This window comes from Bidens hawaiensis, unplaced genomic scaffold, assembly GCF_021521415.1.
Source record: "Bidens hawaiensis isolate Kalapana, Puna unplaced genomic scaffold, B.hawaiensis_p1.1 tig00019115_1, whole genome shotgun sequence".
Lineage (NCBI taxonomy): Eukaryota > Viridiplantae > Streptophyta > Magnoliopsida > Asterales > Asteraceae > Bidens > Bidens hawaiensis.
This window is the reverse complement of record NW_027492905.1, coordinates 302094-324572: the sequence shown is the minus strand read 5'-3', so window position 1 is coordinate 324572 and position 22479 is coordinate 302094. Positions and strand designations below refer to the sequence as shown.

The 22479-nt window shown below is 34.7% G+C and overlaps 3 protein-coding genes across 3 annotated transcripts; 1 reads left to right on the top strand and 2 right to left on the bottom strand.

The window, feature by feature from the left end:
- Positions 1 to 1993: 1993 nt before the first annotated feature.
- LOC143557774 (DNA topoisomerase 3-alpha-like) lies at positions 1994 to 10103 on the bottom strand. The gene is made up of 23 exons (XM_077046769.1): positions 9822 to 10103; positions 8308 to 8486; positions 8139 to 8211; positions 7651 to 7773; positions 7440 to 7561; positions 7271 to 7343; positions 7064 to 7180; positions 6840 to 6923; positions 6191 to 6370; positions 5968 to 6096; positions 5789 to 5863; positions 5409 to 5498; positions 5197 to 5298; positions 5075 to 5109; positions 4858 to 4987; positions 4610 to 4762; positions 4434 to 4472; positions 4265 to 4343; positions 4088 to 4159; positions 3348 to 3435; positions 3052 to 3230; positions 2502 to 2622; positions 1994 to 2310 (listed from the first exon to the last, which is right to left on the bottom strand). The coding sequence occupies exons 1-23, from the start codon at positions 10101 to 10103 to the stop codon at positions 2049 to 2051; spliced, it is 2787 nt and encodes a 928-aa protein (XP_076902884.1). The 3' UTR covers positions 1994 to 2048.
- A 1461-nt stretch (positions 10104 to 11564) lies between these two features.
- LOC143557773 (farnesylcysteine lyase-like) lies at positions 11565 to 13941 on the top strand. Its single transcript, XM_077046768.1, has 5 exons — positions 11565 to 12106; positions 12616 to 12789; positions 12941 to 13297; positions 13387 to 13562; positions 13670 to 13941. Exons 1-5 carry the CDS (start codon positions 11615 to 11617, stop codon positions 13935 to 13937), a joined length of 1467 nt encoding a protein of 488 aa, XP_076902883.1. The 5' UTR covers positions 11565 to 11614; the 3' UTR covers positions 13938 to 13941.
- Positions 13942 to 14437: 496 nt separating this feature from the next.
- Positions 14438 to 19277, bottom strand: LOC143557762 (TOM1-like protein 5). The gene is made up of 10 exons (XM_077046758.1): positions 19221 to 19277; positions 18798 to 18915; positions 17161 to 17239; positions 16965 to 17063; positions 16765 to 16878; positions 16516 to 16679; positions 16297 to 16372; positions 16130 to 16215; positions 15846 to 16004; positions 14438 to 14939 (listed from the first exon to the last, which is right to left on the bottom strand). The coding sequence occupies exons 2-10, from the start codon at positions 18896 to 18898 to the stop codon at positions 14606 to 14608; spliced, it is 1212 nt and encodes a 403-aa protein (XP_076902873.1). The 5' UTR covers positions 18899 to 18915; positions 19221 to 19277; the 3' UTR covers positions 14438 to 14605.
- Between the last annotated feature and the right edge of the window lie 3202 nt (positions 19278 to 22479).

Here is a 22479-nt window from a genome sequence, read left to right as displayed (position 1 = left end):
TCTTTCTCTCTCTCTCACACACATACACATACACACACTTGTGTTCATAAAGTAAACATTTTTTTTTCAGTTGTAGCCACATGTCCAACAAGAGCAACATTGAATGCATTAAAAGAAAATCGAAACAGGCTTGACGTTGTGATCAGTGATGTTCATATGCCAGACATGGATGGATTCAAGCTCCTTGAACTCGTGGGCCTTGAAATGAACTTACGCGTTATTAGTATTTAGTAAGTTCTAATACATCCTTAATTGAGTATGATTAGGTGTATAATTAATATGGATTAATTTTATTGTTTTTTCTTTAAAGTACGAGTGTTGATGTTACAATTTTTAGTTTTGGTTCGGCCTAAAAATGTAATGTAACTTTTCTGTTTCATAATGTATAACTAATAAAATGTAACTTTTAAAAAAAATGGCAATTCAAGATGATAACTAAAAAAATGTAACTTTATTCTTATAGGTATTACAAAAATTTTTTTTCCATTTTTTTAATTTTTTCTATAATATTAACCATAAAATTTTAACAAAATGTACGAAACACTACAGTTACTTCATTTCGTAAAACAAATGTATTTATTGACTCGAAGCTAGTCATTTTTGTGTGGTTCTTTTATGACTTAAAAAATGTTAACCAGAAAATGCAATATACAATTACATGTTTAAGTTATATAACTTGAGAGCATTTCCATTTATTAGGTTGTTACATTTATTTATTTATTTTGGTTACATGTTTGTGTAACATAACTTGAACAAAGCATTTTATTTTTTTTATTATTCATTTATTTATTTATTTTTGCGGTTACATGTTTATGTTATATAACTCGAAAGCAATTACTTCTTTTTTTCATAGGAGTTTTGATATGAAAATAGGTTTTAAATTAATATTGTAAACGGTGGTGGTGAGTTTTTTAATATTTCTTTAACTGTTTATGTTTATTTGTTTATTGCATTTATTAACAAATAACTCTAAAAATGTCATGCTTAAACAAGTTGTAATTTAAAATGTTTCTTTTTTGTGAATTATTAAATTTTGTTAAAATTAAGATAAATTATTAGTCATTTTTTAATTGAAAAATTATAAATTTGACGTAAACTATTTTTGTGTCTAAGATGAAGATGGTTATCAAGAAACGAAGCATGATATATATTAATTTATGATAGTTTTTGGAGCAGGATATTAATGATGAGATCATGGCTTCTAATGTTGTGCAATGGATTCCTGATTTAAACAATGTGTATGCTCAAGATTCAGTGATGGTAGGAGTATCAGGCACCTTGATCGGCAATGCTGATGTGGAACGAAACTTTGCTCAAACTTTCATCCTGGCCTCACAAGAAGGCGATGGCTTTTACGTGCATAATGATGTTCTTCAGCTTGTAGATACAGAACGACGCTGCCTCTTAATGACGTGGCAGACCTTCTGACTGCGCAACAAGTTAATGATATAGGCACCTTGAATAAGGAGGTGTAGTGTTTCTGTTGGCTAAGCAGGAGCTCATCATACCATGTTGATTGTTCATACTTGGAGAGTGATTTCATCACTAAAACTGATTATAACTCTGATGAATTCACGTTGGCCACGCTTACTAAAATACAAGGGTTGTCATCCTGTAAACGCAATAGCGATATGAAGGAAAAAAGAGGACTCTTATAGCTGTAGCTTATATGAACTTGTAATGGTTAGAAGTGTTGTATTTATTCCCCAAACTCTTATGTAAATCAACTTATTGCGGTTAGAAGGTTTTCTGTATCACTTTCAAATATGATTGCTACCCGATTTATTAGTTAATGTTTATGTAGTACAGTTTAACAATAAACTATAATAACATTATCCGGACTTAAACCGGAACATTATAACTACCCGACTTGTGTCGAAACACTAAAGTAACTAGCAATTATCTCACTAAAATAAAAAAAAACACATACAAAAGACATGTTTTATTCACCAAACATGGTTACTTACATGCTAAATGGTACAGTTTGAGGTTTGAAGAACGGAAGACAAGTTTCTAGTGATTAATTACAGCATATAGTTGAAGCCAAATCAGTTTCGCATACCACGATTTGGACACACATTTGCAAAATGTGACGGATCACCACAAATAAAGCAACTTCTGCCAGAAACAGGATCACCTGTGGCTGATACAAACCTCACATCGCTGCCACCTTGGCCACCACCACGCCCACCCCTTCTGCTAGTGGTTGCAGCTGAACTGCTGCCGCCACCACGACCACCCCTTCTGCCGGCGGTTGTACCTGAGCTGCCACCGCCACCTCGTGTAGTGGGGACACTATCCTCCCAGCAGCTTCATAACATGCAAACACAGTTTGTTATTACATCATGAAAAGTTGCATTTTGATAGAGGTGTAAACTTTGGCCCGTTTAACTTTTTTTCAAACAGGTTTAACGGGTCATAACATGAAACTTAGATTTATGTCAAGACTTAGATTATTATTACCATCTCTACCTTTTGAATAATGAATCCAGAATACTTACACAAAGAACTTGCAACCCTGTGACTGACAAGAGTAGAACTTTCTTCCCCGGTTGCTATCTGTGTTGGCGGTTTTCAAAACGCAGGGTGTGCCACAAGTAGGGCAAGGAATCAGTGAATCCCCTGCATTAATATATAATAGATTAAAGTCCCCCAAATATTATACTCTGTATCCAACAGCACAATTATATCCACATTAGAGAGATAGGAATTAACAAAAACAAGTATAAAAAGGTAAACAATTTTTGGTTTGCAACTTCAAGAACAATCTGTACACAAAAGTAATACACTTTTTCTGAAAATTTTATAATATTAAATAACATAAATTAGAAAATTTTATGCATTGAAAATACACTTTGGGCAGCTTCCAAACCGTTCCCTTTATAGATTTTGATCGTTTTAATATAAAACATAAACCGGATTGACAATTCGCAAGTAATGGGTCAAAATTGCCACGTCTACCTTTAACGTTTGAATGTCACTTTTAAATGTGTTTGAATTGTTGGTCAAACATTGAAGTAAAAACCATTTTAAAAAAAACATAAGCAATACCATTATTTGAGTTTGCTCTCTGTGATCGAGCACTACGGTTTTGAGAAGTCAATGAATAGCAATCACTAGAATAATGTCCTGTTTGATGACAAAAACTGCAAGTGGCCTGCTGCTGCGGCTGATGCTGATTATTATTATTTTGTGAATCGTTTCTAGAAGGTGCAGTGATCCCCCTTCCTCTGGCTGAATAAAATTAGTATGTATACATATAGTCAAACTATGAAAAAAACAAGGTGTAAACTATAAAAAGAAGCCAATGCTTAAAGTCTTGAACAAATGTTAAAAAAATCTAAGACATGCCTGGTGTGTTTGAAGAACTGCGATGTCCAGAACCAGACATTTCCATAAGCTGTCTCATAATATCGTCACAGCCACCAACACAACCTAGATTAAGGGCATAATAGTTCAGTCCAATTATCTTTTGGTATATAAAAAATATTAGAATTCACTAAAAAGTGTTTTAGAAACTCCTAACTCTCTAAGACCAATTTAATATCTTAGTTACGTGTTGTTTTTGTCCCTGGTTTGGCCATTTTAACGAAAACAAAATGTCCAGAACCAGACATTTCCATAAGCTATCTCATAACACTAACTAGTTACAATGACTAAACCACATGAACGAAAACAAAACTTTAACTACATATATAATAAATTAAATAGATATACTATTTAGTAAGTTAAATATAGAGTTAAGTTTGGTCTTCGCCCCTGTGGTTTAGCTTTTAAATTTGCTTAGTCCAAAGCAAGCTAATAAACAAGGGTAATTTGGTCATCTCATAAATACTAACAGAAAATTCTAACAGAGTTAGTGTTAGAGACGAAAAGTGTTAAAACCATAGTGACTAAGGGTTGAATATTTCAATTTTGGACTGAACTAGTTTTAATTGGTCAAATCACTGAGACGAAAACAGAACTTAACTCTATATTTTATTATTAAAATTAGCTAAAAGATAAATACAAAATAGAAATGAATCAGTTAAAATTTAGCAATAAATCAAAAGATCTCCATGCTAAAGATGTATACAGAATAGATCACCTAAATGATGGACATCGAAGTTTGGTGGTATTTCCAGCCTGCGAAATGTGAACTGAATCTTGAAAACAGGTCCTGTGAATTGTGAAACAATCTTAATTTATAATGTGATTGACATATTTACACAGATGAAACACAATATTACAAAATTAAGATTCTAAATAAACACTATGCATCAACCTGAAGTGCACGTGTTGCAAACAGTTGTGGTAACAGCTGCTTCTGATATGGATCCAGGAAGCCAGATGGCATTTCTACACTGCAACAATGTGTCAAGTTGATATTAGACAAAAGGAAACCATTTGTGTCCTTCAAAGAGAAAACGGCACTAAAAGAGCCATATACTTGCCTGTGGAAAAGCTGAGCAGCCAATCATGAACTTTCCATCCTGTAAGAAAAGAAAATCATGTTATAGTTAAAAGTATACATTAGGTAAAATATTAAAATTATGCAAACATAGTAGCTTGCACAACTAAAACTTCAAGTATGAATGTACATGTGACAAAAACTGTAAAGAAAAATTACCGGCTTTTTTCTAAGAATCAAATCTGAGTCGTGGCAAACATCACATTTCCGCACAGTCTGTCCATGATTTTGTTGATCATCTCCACCCGTTCTATTTGTTCTGTCAAAAAATATTTCCAAGGCTTGAAAGAGTTTTACTTTATTTAGCCTCGCCTGCAAAGTAATATATCGGTTCAAGTACATTAAATAATATTTAAGAAGCTTTTAACTCAAACAAGTTAGTTAAAAATGTCAAGACGTCAACATACATCTAAGAAGCAAGCCTTCATCTGCTGCAAGCATGTTGCCAGCACATCATACTTTCTCTTGTTGCCTATGCTAACCGCTTTCATGTCTTCCTCCATCATACTGCGGAGATATGGCTTCCAAAGTTCATATCTGAAATTATCAAACAAAACCAAAAGTTGAGCAATAATACATGTCGCCAACATCAACCTAAAAAAATGATAAAAAAAATCTTCTTACCCCATATCATCATATCCCATAACTAATGCCTCGCCCTGTAATCAAATTCAAATTTATAGTTAAATTAAATAAAAGATAAGATTTATATCATTACTTATATTTAAAAAAAAAAAAGACTGTACAAGATTTGTTGGCTTGAAATGTGACCCCTCTTTTATAGCATAAAACCTATCAGTCAGTTTCTTGATATGATCATGCATTGTAGCATCTGTCCCAATACCAGCCTAAAAAAATAAAATAAAATAAATAGAGTTTCTGTTAGTCTGTGACAATAATGCTTACTATATGATGATAAAAAACGGTGAAGAAATAAACAAAAAATGTTGTTACTCACCTTGTCCATACAATCCAAAAGATCAGATTCACTTAAGAAGGGTGGTGGCCTTGTAATCCCTGATTCAAGAGTTAATGATGTTGGAGTGAACTGCATGATTGTGTAGCACAGTTAGCTATCAATGTCTTTCATCCAAATACTAATTTGTTGATTGATCACTTACTTTCCTACACCAATCCATTTAACAATATTCACACTTTTTTTAATGCATTTTGAAAAGAACTTCAAATTTTTAGTTATAGATAAAACACTTTTATCACACAAATTGATGGAAACAATGAAAATTAAATGTCTAAATAATGGAATTGGATATTAAACAATTATGATAACCATAAACAAGCAAATGAAAATGTTATAATATCATTTGGTCCTACACAAACCTGCTGTCCAAACGTGTAGTTTGGGATTAGAGATCCACCCCATGATTCGAATCGGTAGACTTCCAAATAATTTTTCTGTACAATATGTCAGCATGTCATCATTAAGAATTTTATTATATTACAACAAAAAAAAAAGCTAAACTTAAAAAGAAATTTCACATGAGCATAACAAAACTCACAGCAACTATTGTTCTGCCTAATGCTGAAAACATTTCACCCGCAATGTCAACTTCTACTGTGGTTTCAGCTCCAACAGCGGGTTGAGAAACACATGCTAAATAATGGCGAACGACTAGCTCATACAATTTCTGTAGAAAATAAATGTTAAATTATTAGTATTATTATCAAAACATGCTCGTCTCTGATAAAATATTGCAATACTATTCACTACCAAAAACTTACTTTATGATCCTCACTCCATCCAGATTCTCCAGGTGAAAATTTTGTAGGGTGAATGGGAGGATGCGCTTTGTCATCATGCCCACCACTACTTGGATTCCTCCAGAGTCCCGATGAAGGATCCAAGAGTCGTTGAGCATATGCGCCCCACACAGGATGCCCCTGTTGTTCTTGTACAAGTATCTAAAACCATCCAAAACACAATCACAACCCAAAACAAAGATTAGATACCTTTGTGGATTTGCTAAATTAGAAAGCCATTATAGATTAACAAAAACACAAAAACGCTATCCATAATTATAATCAAATTGATTATGAAATAAAGTATCTGGATCATTAAAAGAGTATTGAATAAATGGCACCCTATCAACTACAATGAGGTAAACAAGAAAACTTATGTGAAATGCTGGAGCAATAATAATATCTTTACACAAAGAAAATAATAACTAAAAGTTTGTAAAAATAATAAGTCTGTCAATGACACCAAGAACATGACTTTGATTCAATAAACAACACTGTTGTTTTGGTTACTATATTTACTATTATAATCATGTGGTATTCATATCCTTCAAGTTGCTTATGGCATAAATTATTCATATTAGATACATAAGACTGCAAATTGTAAAAGAATAACTTAAAAAAGAATACCCACATGTAAGTCGGTCCTTGTTGAAAAGGAATCAGTTTCCGTACGAGGATAACTGATAAAACCAGACTGATATAAGTCTTCTGCAACCTACAAAAAGAAATTAAGCAGTAAACAACATGAAAAGGGGTTCATTTTAACAGAAAAAACTGAAGTACTATTTAAGTCTTATAATTCAAACAAAATAAATAGTAGACTTGAAAACTATCTCCTATAAAGAAGAAACTAACCTTCATAGTTTGCTCAGAACTCATCCTAAAATACCGCGATGCTCGTTTCTCAAGCTCGATAGTATTTAAAGGATTCGGAGGGTATTTTAGCTTCTCCTGTTGTCTAACTTTTGTGACCTGAATTTGAACAAATATATCAAACTTGATTTTAGTTTTAGAAACTTAGAAACTCATATATTCAGAGGGCATGCAGATTTTACCACTTACAGTTGCAATGGGTTCTTGAACACACATTTCATAAAGTAAAACTGCACAAGTATAATCAAACAAATGCCCACGCCTGTAAAAACAAAACGAGTTAAATCACCAACACAAATATCCAAAATAAATAACAATAACAATAATAACATGAAAAGACAAATAGTAAAAACTTTACATCCAATTAAAGTTAGCAGTGCCTTCATCAGTTGTATGAGAACACTGAATCTTCCAGAACTCTTCAGGTTCGTGTGCTTGTATTTCCCAGTATCGTTCAACAACAAATCCAAGTGTAGGAAACTGCACGCACAATAATAACACAGAATTATAGATATTGTTATATAAATTTCACTTTTGCAATACATTTCCTTCCTAAAATACCCATATACCTGACAAGGACCATAGCTTAAAACAAGGTTTCTACCGTCTGTAGAAAAATTAAAAACAAACACGTCTTTCAGTAACATTGTTTGAAATCTCGTGAAGGAAGCCCCGATTCGGAGGTCAATTTCCTGCATATGGCTCCAAATTAGTCCAGTAATGTAACTAACTAGTATATATCTCGATTTCAGCCTATGTACTTATGAACAGGTTGAATCAGGTAATGCATCTCTTACAAGTCAAAAAGGTAAATTAAATAAAATGGCGTAAAAAGAAACAGAACATGTTCAAGAAACTAGATTATTATTAAAAAGCTACAACTTTCGTATTGTTCGACACTAATTACTTTTATAAAGTTAGAGCAAAACTGTTTTGCATAAACCCGTCCCAACTCATGCAGACATAAGTAAAAAAAACAAAAAAAAAAATAAATAAACATTGATTAGCCAAAGTAGAACAATCATGGGTTCCAACAGATATTATGAGGAATACTCACTTGCCTAACATCAACAGCATCAGAAAATAACTGATTAGGCCGTGCAAGCTGTTGAGCAGCTTGGTGGATTTCCCTGCCAATAAAAAACAAAATTTGTAAAACTAATTTATCTTTAACAACAAAATATATAATTATGTAGGGATCAAAATATGACCACAATAGTCCATACCTATCAATTAAAGAAGAAAACCGAGCCCTCCAAATATTGAGGTGAGAATTGGCACTTGAGCAAACTTCTACAACTTCATACGCAATGTTTTCCCCTTCTCTATCACAATCAAGCCACAAGATAAGCCACTGGCATTTTCTGGCTTCTTCTTGTAATGTCCTTCTAATGTCCAACTTGTCCTTGATTATCAAGTTCACAGGAATATAAACTATTTTAAAAACTTTAACACTGAATACAAAAACAAAAAGGAAAATGAAAAACATTCAACAGAACAAGTATAAAACGAACATTGACACCATTGTTAGAATTCTTTTAAGTTAAACTTAGCATGACAGTAAGAATAAGATTACATCCTAACGTCATACTGCATAGAAAAGTGTAAACAAAACTATTGTCTGTTGATAGAAGAACACTAAATTAAAAATGTCATTTTATTCAATACAAGTCAATAAATCATATTGTTAAACAAACAAAACTACATTTTGTTATTTGGCGCCAAGCAAGGTATCCTAGTGCAAAACTGATGTTTTAAAACCGATTTTATCCGAACCTTTCCAGTTAATCTACAAGTTTTCTTCATGAACTTGAAATTCATAAAAAAACACAATAAAAAAAACCCTAATTTATTAAGCAGTTTATAACACAACTTCCATCCGAATAAAACACTGAATAAAAAATCATAAAACAAAAGAACAATAGACAGAACCAGGATAAAAAATGGATAATTATTTCAGTTCAACTTAATTTGGTGGCACACCAATGTTATAATTGTTAACTTAACCTTAATGTGACAGCAGGATTACATCCTAAATTCCTAACCTCATATTGCATTGAAAAGTGGACAAAAATAATGTTTGTTGATAGCATAATTCTTAATTAACAAATGTCATTTTATTCAATACAAGTAATGTTTTTGTAACACAACAGAGCCACGTTTTGATTTTAAATGCCAAGCCAAGTATCCTATTGCATAACTGGTGTTCTAGCACTGATTTCACAGGAAGGTATATCATTTCAAATGCATTAACGCAAGTACAAAAAGAAAACAAAAAAAAGACACCGAACATAGCATGTACAAAAAGAACATTGACTTAAGGTTGCATAATTAGGTCGGTTCCACCTCATTTGGTGCCACACCATCTTAGTATGATACTCATACCGTTGTTAATATTCTTAAGTTAAGCGAACTTAGCATGACAGTAAGATTACATTCTAACCTCATATTGCAGAAAAAAGTGTAGAAAAACAAAACTACAGTAAATTAAAAATGTCATTTAATTCAACGCAAGTCTAAAGTTTTCAAAAAAAAAAAACCGCACTTCGATTAAATGCCAAGACAAGCATCCTAATTCAAAACTGACAAGTAAATAAGTATAATGTTTCTACATAAACTTAAAATCCAAAAGTTACAAAATAACCATTTGACCCGCAAAGTCAAACCACAATGAACACAAAAACAAAACCCCTAATTCATTAAACTGTTATTATGAACAAAATTGCATAATTAAGCAAACCTCAGGAACGTGTTTACGAATCGGAGCTTCGAACAGATCAACCGGATCACAAGAATGCCACTTCCGATACCGATCAACGAACTCGATCTCCATGAGGTGTCCGGTGACGGAAGTGAACATCATTTGGCAAGGCTGGCCCTGTATGGTGTAATTGAACTCGAATATTTTGTTGTAGCGTGACCTGCCCTCTCGCATTCTCAAACCCTGGTTCCTTGATAATATTCCGGACACCGTCTTCGCCACCGATGGCTTCTCCGCCACGTTCAGAACCCTAATCGCCATTTCGTGGCGGGAGAATTGGTGTCCGAGTGACTGCAAACCCTTGTGGGTTTTGATGTTTTAAACCAGTACCGTTTTCCCGCCTTTATTTGTAACTTTAATTTTCAGGCTATAATAGTCATTTTGTTAAAAAAATATATACGTATGTAAAGTTGTAAACAATAAAAAACCGATCCCTGTTTTGTTTTGCTGGTTTTCCTGATCAATGTTTCTGTCAATGTTTACCTGGGTTTTTTTTTTCACTTTTTGCTTATTTTTCTTGCAGCACCATGTCCACCCTCGTTTTACGTGACCACAACAATGTCGGTCCCATCTTAAACAAAGATGCCATTTTTTTAGTATGTCTCTTGAAAAACACTCCGCTCACCTCACCCGTCTCTTGACCGTGTTCTCATTTTGCCTCCTAGTCTTCATCGGTGTGGTTGCGTTATGGATTATGGCGGGCCACGTTTTGTCAATCACTCACACGCGGCCATCGAAACCTCAAACAAAGTTGAGTAGTGGTTTTGGGGTTTATTTAGTTAAAAGTTTTATAAACATATGTTTTTTTGATATTAAGTGGATCTTAATGATAAGTATATTAGGGCCATTTCTAATATTCTGTGTCACCACCTTCATAGACTAATCCATTGAAAAGCAAACAACTTCAGTGGCATTCGATGTGGTTGCATGATATACAACATCGATGATGTTATATGGGATTCGTGGTTTCTGAATTTAGAAAGTGGTCGGACCATATGCAATCGGGGATGAAGTATATAGCGCGTGTGGGTAAATGAGGACCAAAAAGTACCCTTGTTTCCTTTTAGATGTCCGCTTTCCCAAAATAACCCTCTAAATTAGTATATATGTTTTGAGAGGACCTGAACACACCAAATCATTGCCGTGCTTTAAAATCTCCAAATGAACCCCTTAGGTGGAAAAACCAACAACAATGTCTATCTTTCACAGTGTTCGGTTTGGCCTCTCTGAGATTCGTTTGCTTCTTAAACAACCGGCCGATTTGAAGCGGTTCATTGCTCCGACCGAAAAACCGGACCGGTTGAACCAGTTTACTACGGGAAAAATATATATTTTTTTCAATTAAAACCTTTTTCAACCTTCACCGTCATTTTAATCAAAAACTGTTCAGCCGGTTTGATTGGTTTGACCGGCTGAACCGGTGATCCGATTGTCCGTCCGGTTCAGTACCCGATCCGGTTATGAAAACATGAATTTTCCCTCCCCGAGATCTTGACCTTATTGACTATTGAGCATACTCATTAGAGCTCTAGTTATACATCGTGTCAAAAATATTAATTATTGATTTTTTCTTTTAACCACCAACAAAGACATTTTAATAGTATATTTTAGCACTGGTCTAAGAATCAATATTAATATAAATATTTTACAACTATATAATACTAAAAAGAAATAATAAAATTTGTATTCCAACCATTCCCGTGATCAAAAGCCGGGTCCCGTCAAACCCGTACACCCGCCGGATCTTCAATTCCGACAACAACAACAACAACATGCTGACATCCACTCTCATATTAATAATACTCTCTCTTCTCACCCTCACAACACTCTCCGACCAACAGCTCACGACTGATGTCTGCATCATCGGATCCGGCATCGGCGGCTCCTCCGTGGCCCACTTCCTCCGCCAGTACTCCCCCACCGTCTCCCATATCCGCATCTTCGAACGCCATCCCGTCGTCGGCGGCCGTATGGCCACCGTCACCATCGCCGGAGATACTTTCGAAGCTGGTGCTTCTATTCTCCACCCGAAAAACTACCATGCTTTGAACTTCACCCACATGTTGAATCTCAAATTCAACGGGCCTTCAGCTTCTGAAAGCTCGTTTTCGCTTGGGATTTGGGACGGTGAAAAGTTTTTGTTTAAGACGATTGATTCGGGTTCGAAGAGTCAGGTCGTGCAGTACTTCGTGTCGCTTGTGAATTCGGTTCGGATGCTGTTCCGATATGGGGTTTCGCTTCTCAAGATGAATAATTTTGTTGAGGTAGTTTTTGAATTGGGGCAAACGGGTCGGCTTGGTTTGGGTCTCGGGTCAAAAGGGTTTGGGCCGAAACGGGTTGGATTAAAATATATTACCTTAATGATGTTCAGCTTGTATGCAGTTGTGATATTGATGGATTAACATATTTAGTGATATGTTCCAATTGTTATACAGTTGATAATTTGAAATTATATTAGCCTAATGATCTTCAGTAGGGCTGTGAACAAACGAAACCGGACAAGGCCTTGTTCATGATTGTCTTTTAAGCTTTTATTGGACAAGCGGACGGTTCATGAACGCCTAACGAACGAAATTTTTTGTTCGTGTTTGTTCATTATGAGCTTCTTCTTGAACGGTTCACGAACACAAATTAACACAAGCAATCTTTATTTGATTTGGCTACCACGTTTATGTTGGTGTTTTTCTTTAGTATACATATGCATAGTTAATTTTACATATAAACTAAACGCATAATACGCATATAAATTTCAGTTTTCATGGTTATATGGCAGGTTACAGTTGATAATTTCTTGAGGTATTATGAAAGCAAGGAGTCTAGACCAGTTTTCAGCAATGTGGAGGATATGCTGAAATGGGCGGACTTGTACAATTTGACAACACAGACATTGGAAGAGGAATTATTAGGGCTTAAATTCTCTCCTCTACTCATACAAGAACTTATTACTGTAAGTTATTTGTTTTCATAAAACCAAAATTTTGTTATGGATATTAATATGTTGTGTGGTTTGATCTAGTCTGAGTAACTTATGATGCTATGTGATATTGTTTTGGTGATGATTATAATCATCTTGAAGTAGAAATATAAGCATTTTGCAGGTTATAACTAGAATCAACTACGGTCAAAGTGTAAAAATCAGTGGACTTGCGGGTGCTGTTTCTTTGGCTGGATCAGGAGATTTATGGTCAGTTAAAGGAGGAAACTGGCAGATGGCTGCTGGATTAATCAACCAATCGGATGTTACTTTGCATCTTCAAGAAGAAATATCATCAATCACAAACGTTGGTGGCTTTTACGAGCTCAACTCCACCAATGGAAACAGTTACACATGCCAAATCACGGTTGTTGCCACCCCTTTAGACGAACTGACCACTAAGTTCACCCCTCAAGTTTATATCCCAGAAAGAAAATTACAACATACACATGCTACCTTTGTTAGAGGCTGCTTAAATCCAGTGAGTTCTTTATTACTGTTCAAATTATAATTCAATCATAATCAAGTTACAAACTTGCATATGTGATAACGGTTTATTCTTCTGCATAGGCATACTTTGGATTAAATTCAGTATCAGACATTCCAGAATTGGTCGGGACCATAGAGAGTGATGAACTTCCATTTACGTGCATTTCTATGCTAAAAGAACACAACGCGAATGACTTTACTTACAAGTTATTCTCTCGTCAAAGTTTGACCGATGCATTGTTGGATCAAATATTTAGGTAACCCTAGATCACCATTTTAGGTCTTTTTTTTTTTTACATATGAACATGGACTTGAATCATTGATATATGTTAATATTATGATTTACTTGATACATAATTGGCAGTACAAGGAGCGAGACAAAGAGAATCAACTGGGGTGCATACCCTCATTACCATGCTCCTGAGGAGTTCGCTCCGTTTATATTGGATGACATGCATTTATATTATGTAAATGCGTTTGAGAATGCAGCCAGCACCATGGAAACGAGTGCTGTTGCAGCTGAGAACATAGCTCGGTTGATCCTGTCAAGGTTAGCAGGTGAGCAGCCATCAGGTTTGTATGGGTTGAAGAGTTCTACCTCTGATTCAAACCTTCAGCATCCAGAGTTGTGATGATATGAATACATGATTTTTGTAACATAAATGTAATGTTGATGTTGTTCCACATACATAAATGTGCTACAGTTCCAGGTTATGTTGGTATTAATAGTTAGAGAGACACTATTTGGGCTTATTGTTATTAGGATGTGGTTATGTAATATATGTACACTTAGGTGTATTGGCACATCCTTATGAAACCAATTGCTAGAAACATGAGTGACTAAATAGCTAAAAGGACTACTTGATCACGTGTCACACACAAATATATACCCATACAAGTTACAAACAACCACACATACTTGTAAACACCACATTCTAATATAAAATTAATCAATTAAAAAATAGATATTCAAAATAAATATTTTGGATTAAATATAACAATCTCCCCATACCAGCACCCCAAGCCTAACCTCAACAAATAATAAAATAATTCGCATTGACCAAACAAAAACACACAATAATAAAAGAATCCACCATTTAAATAAAATCCCATAATCAGACAGACTAACCACCTCTAACATCAGCTATCTGACTCAATAAAACACCACCTATCCCCATGTCCTTCATTCACATACCACAATTTGTATAAAAGAAAACAAATCATATTCAACATATACATACTTTCACCAGGGTCATAACCCCAAACATCAAAACCGCATAACTTTTGACTTCTTGTTGCATCAATCACTAAAGTCAAAACTGCCACTGCGAGAACTGCTGGCGTTTCGGCTGTGTAAAGAGAGACCCCTCATGTGACCGCCAAGGGCAGAACCGTCATTTTTGTTTTCTTGGAAGAATCTCTCCCTTTCAACATGTTTTGCTGGTGGGGGTGGGAGTGATACAGCTGCAGATGGTAGGGCTGTGATCGGTTCTTCTTTTGGCTCCAGACTGATGGGCCTGATAAGTGGTCGGTTAAGCCTGTCTGGTGGGACTGAGGACCCAAGCAATCCTAAGGGACGGTCTGGTTGGTGATTCTCAGCCTCGGGTCTTACACAAGCTTTTCCTTTTCTCATTCTGCAAGGTTGCAGTTGTTTAGTTAAAAAAAAAAGAAATTTAGATGTATTAACAAGAGGATATTCAAAGAGAGAATATTAAACTAGAGGTGAAAAAGTGGGCAGGTAATGGGTCAAGACTGGTAACTGGTTTGGATCAAAATGGGCAAAATTTTGAGCGTGGTTTGAAAAAGATAAGGTCGGGTTGGGTTGCACGGAAATTAATTTTCCGTATTTCTTTATCGAATTTTGGAAGTAATTAATGTGATAACTTTCATTGTAAAGAGCTACAATATTACAATAAATATCTAATTTATTTTAAAAAAGCTGATTTACATGTTTGAGATAGACTCCCATTAAATCCTTCTTTCCATTCTAGACAAAATTTTCAGGTTTACCCGATACCCATTTTGACTAATATTGTTAAAAACAACCCATTTATCATAAACGTTTAAAATTGCCACCACTACATTATCGGATCAAATATGTTAGTTAGGGTTTATGGCAATAATCTCGTATCGTGATTTACATTACTTTAAAAATGTCAATTTGGGTTATATTTTATTACGAACTTGTAAAATAGGGATAATTTCATATATCCACACACAAGAAAAAAATCATAATATCAAATATACCCATTTTTAGATTTATGATATTTATACCCTTCTATTAAAACATGTATTAGGATACTAGAGTTAGGAGTGTAAGGAATGGTAATATTATAAACTGTATTTAATGAAATTAGTAAACAATGGGTATATTTGATATTGATCTTTTTGGTTGCCTAAAAATGATAATATAAAAGTTTTCATGGGTATATATGCTCGATTGTTCCAACTAAAATTGTAAGTGGCAGGTCAACCCAACCCAACCCGCTATGAAACAAACTTAATTTATATTATAGTATAAATAACAGAGTTATCCGTACCTTCTGAACAGTTGTTCGGGATCTTCTTCTTCTGCCTGTTCATGATCAACATGTGCTAGTGCAGACATTGGTCTACCAGAAACAAGGTCATCATGTCTTGTAAGCGCCTTCTGTAGCTGATCATTCAACTCGATTGCTTGAGATATTGTTTTCTCATCCCTAAAATAACCAAACAAAATAATCAAAACGTATGACTTCGTGTGTTTTTGCACTTTATAAAGCATCAATGTTAGCATTTTAATATTTCTTCTTAGTATATGTATATCGACAGAAAAACAACTTACCGAGATGTAACTGCAAGATGCATCACACGTTGCTTATGAAATGAACACTGTTCAACTAGATCAAGGGTGAACTCATCCTTGGCTTGCTGTAAAAATAATACAAATAAAAATAACATCAGTATCAATATATTAATATTAAAATGTAAAAAACGACCCGACTCGAGTACCTCTGGATATCTGGCATCAATGGCATCAAGAACATCTCTTAAGACTTCAAGTGCAGATCCAGCCTTTTGAACAATACTGTTTAAAGAAAGACGGTAACATATATATAATTAATCAAGCGAACAGAAATATTAGTATATTACAACACTAATAGTAATAATTAATAAGCCTCGTTTATTTAATTATGTTACTGAATTATACATAATTATAGGAGCACATACCTAGATTCAGGAACTGGTGGTGGGGCCTCCTGTGGTGCACTCCGGTCATGCACAGCGGTTGCAGGTTCACCGTTGCTCGAGTTGCTTTTACTGCTGTCTGAAGTTGAACGGTTTTTGGGAAAAACTTCAGGTCTCGGGTTCTGAGAGAATTGTACTCCAGAACTCTGGCAACAGAATAATATCCCAGAAAAAGATTACATTTTACCGTATGATAGTTAAATATGTTGCAGCTCAAATGTATAAACCTACCACCAAATCATAGTATGCATTGTAATACTGAGGGAACCTTCCGGAAGCTCCGCCAACAGATGTCTGTGTTGCATCTAGAAGAAGAAATATTTTCTCTCGTACAGGCAGATCAGACTGATAAAAGAAAAAAAATAACTTAAATGCATAAATCTGATGTTCCAAATATAAAACAACATTACAGTTGGAATGAATAAATGTACCTTTTTCTTTACTATTTTAACAAGTATAGAGAGGATCCCGTTGTCAATCACTTGTGTGTGAATTGGTTCTCCAATATTATTCATCAACATTTCAAGCAACTGGAAAAAAATCCAATAAAAGCCAAAACATTAGTCGGAAAACTCAAGATATAAAAGGTAACATGTTCATGACACTATACACAGATTTATAACTCACCATAACAGCATATAGCTGAGTATCTTTGCTCTTACTTCCCAGTCGCTTTTTGATGGCTTTAATGACGTCTTTAGCTTGCCTGTAAAGTTAAACACATAAACATGGCAAGTAAATTGTACGGGTTAGCAATGCTAGGTATATCTAATTATCTATAATTGGACAGTATGTTGATTTGGGAAATCCAATATGAATTAGCAGGCATAATAAGGATGTATGTCATTTTAAAGTTTTCGTTTAAACCACAAAAATTTGACTACTCGAGCTTAAAAAATAAAACTTTTACTGATATAGTGACTTTATTTGAAGATGAAGGTGGAATATAACTTTGTCTACTGATATTAGGATATATACGAATTTTATATAGTATATTAGTATCATGATAATACCAAAATAGATTAATTAACTTTCAAAGAGCTGGACTGGCTCTCTCATGGTTTACTTTCGAGAGGTATCCAACTCTCCAAAGATATCAGAATCACTAAACAATATTATGCATAATCAAAATGACAAACCAGAAGCCCTATCCTAAATAACTCTATACCCTAATCTTTATCTAAAATAAACTTATCTAATAAATAATAAACAATATTAAACTTATCTAATAAAATATTAATATACTTATCTCCTAAAAACGGAAGTCGTAACATATTATAAGTCTTGCTCACAATATTAATACCAGCAGGCATGAAAATAAAATATTTGTCAAATCACAATGGACATGAAAGTATTTATTATTCAGGTTATGACAAAAAATAGAAGTGAAATCAGATTTGTGTTGATTTTGGCATGCTCCCTTGATTTGTTTTTGTATTTGTTGCAGTCAGTGTTTCACATACAATTATACAAAAGGTTTATGAAAATAGTTTATATTATTAAAAAACAAAGTAGACCAAAATGTATAGTGAAACAAAGCGAGCTGAATGTGAACTAAAAGAGCAATGAATGTATATTCAAGAAAATTACAGTATGCTTAATTCAGAAAAAAAGGAAGCATACGACTCAGGCTCAACTAGGCTTCACTTAATGAAGTAAACGACATATCCCGCAACAGTGTAGGGTTCAAATGTTAAATGTAGAATCAACATATAAATCATTGAATATCATCAAAAAGAAAAAAGAACAAAATTATGTGGGGCATCATAATAAAAGGTATTAATAGAATCGAAATAAATTTCACGCATTATGAGATATGAACGATCTCAAACCCTGAAACCCTAAACTGATGACGCATATAAAAGATATGAACGATCTCAAACCCTGAAACCCTAAACTGATGACGCATATAAATTTACAAAATCGGTCCCTTTCTATTTGGTAAAAAAACCATTCTGCATTAATAGCATACGCATAACAGACACTATACTAATTAACTACTCAAAATGGAAAATTTTCAAGTATCATGGAATCAAACTAAATTTCCATAACATTTCTAACAATGCAAATATGCCTACATTGACATCCCTCTATACTTAATAAGCAATTACTCTGCACATATAATAACAAAAACATCAAAACTATTTGGAATTTTGGATCATATGAAAATAACATCAAAGACAACCGCCTACCAACTACCAACACATGAATCAAGATTATTAAGCAACACAACCACAAGTAGGAAGATAAGTTTTAACCGTTACCTATGATCACGCGCAACTAGTTCACAAATTTCAATGCTTTTTGTCCAATCCATTTCCGTTAGCTTATCGCTTGTTGCTGCATTCACAAGTTCGGCCGCCATGTCTAGTAGTATCTGAGCTTAACAACAAGCAAAAAAAAAAAAAAACACCACAAATATTACAATCACACAATCTGTAACATATAACAACTATATATATGTATACACACACAACCATCATATAACACAATCAAGAATACATGATCAAAAGATTTAAGCAGACCTATTAAAATCATAAAAACTGATCAAACTTAGTACTGTTAAGGCTAAAAATTGGGGGATTTGAATTAGTAAAGAAAACCCATATGAAACCAACACAAATCAACGTGACCCATGATAAATAAACTTGAATCAATCAAAGAAAGGGGGTTAATTTGATGTGTACCTTAAAAACCCTAATTGAATAATTGATTCATCAAAGTCTGAAAGAGGGGACGGAAAGGTGGTGGTATAGATGATGAATGAGGACAGATAGATATACAGATGTGTATGTATCTAATCTATGTAATAATATTATTATATAATAGGGTTTTTATTTATTTAAATAAAAAATAAAATGGCAGTGACACTGAATGATACAAGTAAAGTACTGCTGCTGCTGCTGCTGCTGTCTGTTTCTTTTGCTACCGTCACCTGTGGGTTATTTTATTTGACACGCGTCTTTTTCGCCACTTTTATCTTTTTCTTTTTCTTTCGGTCGTACACCACGCGCCTTTCTTGTTTCGGTATAGCTTTTTAACTGTAAATTAATATTTTATTTATTTTTTAAAGGTCTCTTTCACACTTATCTTTTCTTCATGTTAGAGGCACATCTATTTATAAAAAATGTGTATATCTCACCTTGATTTGCATATATTATTCCCTTATTATCGTATTTTCTTTCTTTAGAAACTTTCCTGTTTTACGGTTTTGATTTAGGCTTTGTAATTTCTTATTATATGTATAAAAACATAAGCTCTCAAGATATTGTAGACATCAATAAAAATAAAAATATAGTTATTCCAAAACTCTTCTTCTTTGTAATGTGCATTCCTTGACCACAATAATCTGTTATGGTATCAAAGCATACACTGTTACCTTGAAACGGTAAAAAAAAGTTTATAAACCCTAAATTGCCAATGGCAAGTGATGAACAACAAAGGCCATCTCTGGTGCCAAAAGACCGACCATATATTCAGCTTGTGTTGAAGGAGAGACTATCCAAATACTCGGATTAATAAGCGAGCAATACCAACAATTTGTGAAAATTTTTGGCAACAAGTTAACCGAACACAAATACGTGAAAGCAATAAACGAACACGAGGATTAATGTAGTTCGGTTTAACTGACCTATAATAGACTGAACTAGGGTTTGTAAATTATTAAACAAGAAACCTAAACCTGGCTAGGCTTGGGCCTGGCCGCCAGCACCCATCTCATCTTTTAACTTCAAATAATAAACCTGGCCAAGGCCTATAAACCCAACAATCTCCCACTCGGAGGCCTTGAGCACTCTCGTCTTCACTCCTGATCGTACTTTTGTAATATGAACATTAAACATCTTTAAGTTTCCACCACCTTCTCATTAATTAACATAAACGCCCGTTGAGACTCCCCGAGCTCCAATGCGTCACGGTTAAATTTGCCCTTGACTCGTTCTATGTCGCTATGGGCTCAGATCCTGAGATATCTTGAGAACAAACACTCTCCATATTCAGCAAGTAATCCACTGGAGCGACTTTTTCAGCTGGAATACGGGTTTTCTTAATCCATTGTCGACCTAGAACTGTAACTGAACATAACCTATGCTCCCACTGTCATGATGTCCTCCGACTTATTTAACCTTCCTAGTTCGTTCATCCTGAATCTTCATTTATCTTCATTTTGGCCATGGGTTTATTACTTGCCAAACGAACCCTCTTCTGCCAACGAGATTCTGTGAACCTGACTTTGTCTTTCAACGTAACTGGATCAACTCGTTCTGGTGATACAACGACCGGTCATCCAACTACCGAACTGAAATCAAACGTTTCTTCAAACTTGGAATAACCCTCACATCTTTCAAAGTCCAAGAAATACTGGATGAAGTTATCAAATCAACATCTCTCATATCCGTAACCTCTAGAATATCATCGTTAGCAAGTCGAACCCAAAATCCACAAACTTTAGATTCTTCATCGTTTCACTATTGTGACTGGCATGAAACAATGCACCATAATCCATTACCTAAGAATCAATGTCACTTTCAAAACTACAAACCAAAGCCTCATCACTAGTGACCCCGTCATCTGTGTCGTCTTCTGTAACGTTCACTTCTTTCTTACCATTCGGACACCGATTCTTGAAGTGTCCCATCTCTTTACAACTCCAGCATTCTATATCTTTACGAGTCTTAGACTAACTCCTTTTTCCTGCTGCCACTGCTTTGTTGTTTTCCCATATCTCTACCTTATGTAACTAACATGTTGCCAGATGATTCGCCTGAACTTCTACGTCTTGAATCTTCTTCCAGAATTAGGTCTCGAATCCCATCAAAAGTAATTTTTGTAGATGAACTACAAATTGCAGTCTTTTTTGAGACCAATTATTGGGCACAAAGGATAATAACAAAAGGCCTTGAACTTCATCATCAAACTTATTGTCGACCGGCACTATGCGGGACATGATCGAATTAAGATTATTAATATGTGTTGTAACTGACACAACCTCTTTCATTTTGTGTCACTAGCTCTTGCATCAGATAGACTTTATTCACTGCCAATGGCTTCTCATACATGTTGGATAGTGCCTGTATCATACCACGCGTTGTGGTTTCCTTCTTGATGTTAAACGCCACATCTTCCGACAATGACAAAGTAATACAAACCTTAGCTTTCTTGTCTAACTTCTTCCATTATGCTTTTGACATCTTTTCTGGTTTTTCATCCTCAAGCACTACATCCAAGTCTTTCTGACAAAGTAGCGCTTCAATCTGCATCTTGCACTAACCAAACTTTTACCCATCAAACTTATGTATCGAAACATTTTCGTCTTCTTCCATGACAACGGCTACGCGAAAACCTAGATAAAAACAGAGGCTGGCACAACAATGGCACGGGCCTAAAATTAACGACTATTCTACTAAACTATGTTAAAAATCAACCTATTTATATGAAGTATATGTAAATTTTAAAATTAGAATATTGGTTTTAAATAATCCCAACTATGCCTTATTGGTAAATAGCAGTCCCAACTTCAAGCTTGCCTGGTGACGGTCGAAACTAAAATGGTTTTTGTTTAATATGGACCCGCAACTAACGGATGTTAACTCTGTTAGTCTGCTTCTTATGTGGCATGCCTACTTGTCAAAAACTTCATTATGTGGCATAAAGTGGGCCCCAATCAATCCTCACCCTTCTTCTTCATCCCATACCGCCATTGTTTGACCTGTATTGACTCCATCTCAAAACGGAGTCCTTTAATGGCATCAATCTCGTCGGCGACACCATGGCAAGCACAATCCCGGAGCGAAGACTAGCATCGCCAATCCCTAAATACCAACCTCTTAACACCATTCCCATCTTTAATTAGCAATTCCACCACCAAAACCCAAAATCCAACCACCACGCAACCGTCACTCGTGGTATTCGGAACCCTAAATCCAACTACCACACCACCGCCACTCG